At 40.6% G+C, this 4,935-nt stretch overlaps 1 protein-coding gene across 5 annotated transcripts in view; it reads left to right on the plus strand.

Moving 5' to 3' along the window:
• sulf2a (sulfatase 2a) overlaps positions 1–4,935 on the plus strand; it is a 78,355-nt gene that overhangs the window by 50,794 nt on the left and 22,626 nt on the right. For all 5 annotated transcript variants that reach the window (XM_007563419.2, XM_016677088.1, XM_007563423.2 and 2 more), the window contains one exon: positions 4,200–4,464. In XM_007563419.2, the coding sequence (XP_007563481.1) occupies positions 4,269–4,464 (196 nt within the window). In that variant the 5' untranslated portion in view covers positions 4,200–4,268. The remainder of the gene's footprint in view (positions 1–4,199; positions 4,465–4,935) is intronic.

Raw genomic sequence — 4,935 nt, forward strand, 5'->3', positions numbered from 1 at the left:
ATTTTAGTAATCGAGGTACTCGAATCATTCGAGGAATCGTTTCAGCCCTATTATTAACAATAATTATGATTAATTATTATAATCATTTTAGTATAGTACTTAGCAATATATTAAGTATATTAATTAGTATATAATTAATTGTATATTGATTAACATACTATTATATTAATATTCATATTATTGCTATTACTGCTATTAAACAATAGCAATAATAACAATATTAAATTATAATAACTGTTATTATATTACTAATACTATTATCAATAGTAGTAATTATCAATATAAAAAATGTATTAACATACTAATATATTACTAATATTTTCATTATTCTTGCTATTATTATTACTAAGAATAATAATAACTTTTATGAACAAATGTAAAAAAATTATATCATCCATCTATTATCTAATATGCACAAAATCTTTTTTGTACTGTGGGAGGAAGCCGGAGCACCCGGAGAGAACCCTCTCATGCACATAGATAACACGCATAAAGAACCCAGGCCGGGATTCAAACCCAAGACTCTACTTCTGCAAGGCAACAGTGCTTCCAACCCCTGATGATTTATTTTTGATATTTTATTCATGAAATTTATTTTTTATTGACACCTAAAGAGAATTTAGAGACCAGTTGACCTAACAGTCATGAATTCAGACTGTGGCCAGGAAGCCGGAGCACCAGATTTCAGGAGGATCAGGATCAAATCAAACTCCATTTCCATGATGGGAGAAGAAGTGGAGGTGGTTGAAGAATATAAACACTTCAGTGTTCATCTGGACAACAGTCTGGACCGAGACGCAACAGTGAAGTGTCAGTGGACAGCTTCGCATCTCTCTTTACCCGAGTGTCCAAGACATATGTCCACAGATCCGATGAAACAATGACAAAGTCAATCATCGAACTGCGGCCTAGGTTGTCCTGGTGCCAAGTGCACATATGGACACTCTTATGCCTGAACATAGTGTTCGTTATGGACAATCTGTGACAAGCACAGAAGTCCAACACCAGAACACCACTCGAGTTCAGATCGGGGAGGCAGTTCCTCCCAACCACGCCCCTCCAGGTCTCACTGTCATCACCCAGCAGAACAACGGAGTCCCCAGGAGGGGCACTCTCCAGTACCCCCTCCAAGGACTCCAAGAAGGGTGGGTAATCTGAACTGTCGTTTGGCCCGCAAGCACAAACAGTCAGAACCCCCCCACCTGTAGGCGGAGGGAGACTACCCTCTCGTTCACCGGGGTAAACCCCAACGTACAGGCGCCGAGATGGGGGGCAATAAGTATGCCCACTCCTGCCTGGCACCTCTCACCATGGGGAACTCCAGTGTGGAAGTACGTCTAGCCCCTCTCAAGGAGACTGGTTCCAGAACCAGAGCCATGCGTTGAGGTAAGACTGACTATTTCTAGCCTAAACCTCTCAACCTCACACACCAGCTCCGGCTCCTTCCCCACCAGAGAGGAGACATACCACGTCCCAAGAGCCGAAATGGGTTTTCTCCGTAGGGTGTCTGGGCTCTCCCTTAGAAATAGGGTGAGAAGCTCGGTCATCTGGGAGGGACTCAGAGTAGAGCCACTGCTCCTCATGTCAAGAGGACCCAGTTGAGGCTCAGGCATCTGGTCAGGATGCCTCCTGAACCCCTACCTGGTGAGGTGTNATTCACTTTAGCAAGGTTTCCAGGGTATTTTGAAGAGAAACAAGCCAACACCACCACACACCCTCTACCGTACCTAACGGCAAGCTTGACTTGACTTCATCCTTTCTTTCCTGAAAAACGCCTGGAGTGTTTAGTTACTGAAAGGTTAACTTCGGTCTCATTTGACCACAGCACATGGTTCCAGTTAAAGCCTACATGGATCCATCGGTTGTGATCAGGGATAGACACAGAAGCTGTTAAAGGGCCTGCCACTTTTTCCTCCAGATAAAAAAGTGCCCTACTGAAATCTTTTCTTCATTTTTGTTTCTTTTTTTTTGTGTATTGTATAGAGCCAAAAACAGCATAGGACTATTGATTTGAAATATGGAGATACCTGATGTTCACAGCATCAAACTGGTGGATACACTTGAGCACCTTGTTTCCAAAATGTCTACCGCTGGTTGCTATGGAGATTTTGTTACCCATCAATATGGTGCTAGCCTCTCCCAAGTCCTTTGGAGGATTTGTTTTGCCTCTGTGACCATTGGGCCGCTCTCTGTGTAAGAGAAATGCCCCCAGAAAACCAAACGTCATAGATCATTAATTAGAAGTCAATTTGACAAAACATAAAAGTAAATATTAATTTTAAAAGTAACTCATTAGATTATTGTATTAAGTATTGTATTGTATTGTATTAAGAGTACCAACAATTGTTTAGCTAGTAGTTTTGTTAAAGATTTCCCCCCCCCGACTTTATAAATATACTCAAATACAGGTTGAATTTTTCTAAATGGAAAAAAAGAAATAAATGTGTGAGATTCTGCTGCTGCAATAAGAAACATATTTCCATTTAAACCATTTCACACTTGGTGCCAACAAACCTGTCTGCCTCTAAATAACCGAATAGCCCGTGTGCATCCAGACTCAATTAAATATGTACATTTGTTCATTTTCTGCAGCTTATCAATGTGCGAGAGACAGTATGCGAGAGTCTCTCATACACACACTCTAAAAAATATCCAGACCCTCACCTCTCCATGACAGCAGAGCATCTCAGCAGACACGCAGATGCTGCATGATGTTAACTGTGCTTGTAGCTGCGGTCGCTGGGTCGTGTCGCGGCTCCAGCTATGTGTCATCATTAATTAGACACAACATTTGAGCTTCCTTTTTTTTTTTTTTTTTTGCTGTCCCTTACCCATTGGATGGTGTGAAACACCAAAATATCAGCTTATTTAAAAAGTGTGTTAATGGGAGGCATTGATTTCAGCAGCTGATAAAAATTAGAAAGGTAGGTTCTTGTTTTATATTTGAACACTACATCATACTTTATCTAATTCATAAAAAATATACTTTTAATGTCTTCCTTATCTTCCATATAGGTCACTTCTGCTTCACCATTCAGCAGCCTAGCAGGAAAATAGACTTGTTTGGCCTTGGTGCTCACTGAACAGTCACGTTCAGGCGCATCTTTTTCAACTGTGGGTAGCACATATTATTTTGGGGTGTAGAAAATCTAAAACATCTCATATTTTTAGGATTTATGAAAAAAAAAAGCTGAAGATAAATCTAATAAACACCCAAACCTTTGGCACCTAGCATAGCGCTGTCTATGTCTATGCTAGTAGCTAGCCAAGCTTACATTTACACTTCTTACAATCAAAAGATGCATGCAGACATAAAATTCTCACTATATATTAGTGGAAGACCCTTTTAAATAATATATAGAAAATATTTTAGCTATATTTGTTTATTAAAGTATTTTATTTGCTTGTTCTTGTACTCGTTCTAGACATTTACCTCCAGCAGAGCGGGCAGGAAGTAAAGGGCAACATGAAGTTGATGCTGCTCAGAGTTGACTCAACAACCTGTTTGATTTTGTAACTTCAGTTAGATGACCAAAGCCAAAGCAAAATTTTTAGAGATTCTAGCAGTAAAAATAAAATATAAAAGAAACTGGCAACAATTTTTGGTGGTTCATTTAAACAGTTTTGTTGACTTTACATAATAAGAATTTGTCACTTTCTTAACATATTATGATTGTTTGTATTAAATTACAGATATCATTTTTATGCTTTAATGGTTCACAAATATTTCCATTTTTACGTACACTGATTACTTGCCGGTACTTAAAATTAGCATTTGTAATTGTTTTCCTCTCTCCTCTCAATCTCACCTGCTTTTCTCCTCATGTTACTCCATCACCTCCACCCCTCCTCCTTGAACCCACACCGGCCTGCATCCCTCCTGTCCACAAAACCCTCTCAGGGAGAGGTGAGGCTTGAGCTGGCCCGAGTCCCAGGCCCATTAGCCCCAGCCTGGCAGCCATGTGCTCATCACCAGCGATCATTACAGCCAGCCAATGACACCACTCTAATGCATCATTAATGATTGATTAACGAGCTGAGCTCAGCCCAATCGGGTGCATTTGAGCGGAAGAACACCCTGTAATGGCTGCGTATGGCTTGCATCTGCTTATTTTTTCCTTGTGTGTGTCCGTGTGTGTGTGTTCATCGGTTTTAAATGTTTTGTTCTTATTGTAGCCCTCCTGTGTCCTGTCTCACAGGCTGCAGAGAGATCTGTCGACTCCCCATGTGGTGAATGAAGGACTGAGGCGGTACTGTACGCTGAAAAGATGGCAGGGCGACGACACCCTGCCGTTCCCCCTCTTCTTCTCCTACTTGTCTTGGTGGGAGTTATTTCTGAGGCGCAGGGCTCCGGCTACCTGTCTGGGTTTCGCCTCAGGTCTCGCTTGCAGAGGGACCGCCAGATGAGAAACGTCCGGCCCAACATCATTCTTATTCTCACAGATGATCAGGACATAGAACTGGGTAAGATGACTTCTGTGGTTGTACAGTTCTGTGGACAAACTATTAACCCCCTTACAGAGTTCTCCTGTTTTCACATTTTTTTGATTTTTTTTTTTTTTTTTTTTTTGCAATTGCCCTCTTTGTAAAATTAAGAAAATAATCAATTACCCACATTTCTAGTTTAGTTTCACCAACAACTCCCAGGCCTGTTTCACCTCAACAAAGCCTCTCTAACAAAATGAACCAGGTGAAAAGACCTTAAAAGCAGCACATCTTCCCCTGATTTAAAGAAATTTAAATAAGGGAATTTAAATCTCTTTAAACCCCCTGAATTAAACATAATTTAGGGCTGAAACAATTCCTCGAGTGATTCGAGTACCTCGAGTATTAAAATTCTTTGAGGAAAATTTACTTGCCTCGAAGCTTCGTTAAATTATATTTTATGATTTAGCGCACCGTGTTCTAACTGCAGCGCTCTCACTTCCGTCTGAG

The sequence above is a fragment of the Poecilia formosa genome, unplaced genomic scaffold, assembly GCF_000485575.1.
Source record: "Poecilia formosa unplaced genomic scaffold, Poecilia_formosa-5.1.2 Scaffold147, whole genome shotgun sequence".
Lineage (NCBI taxonomy): Eukaryota > Metazoa > Chordata > Actinopteri > Cyprinodontiformes > Poeciliidae > Poecilia > Poecilia formosa.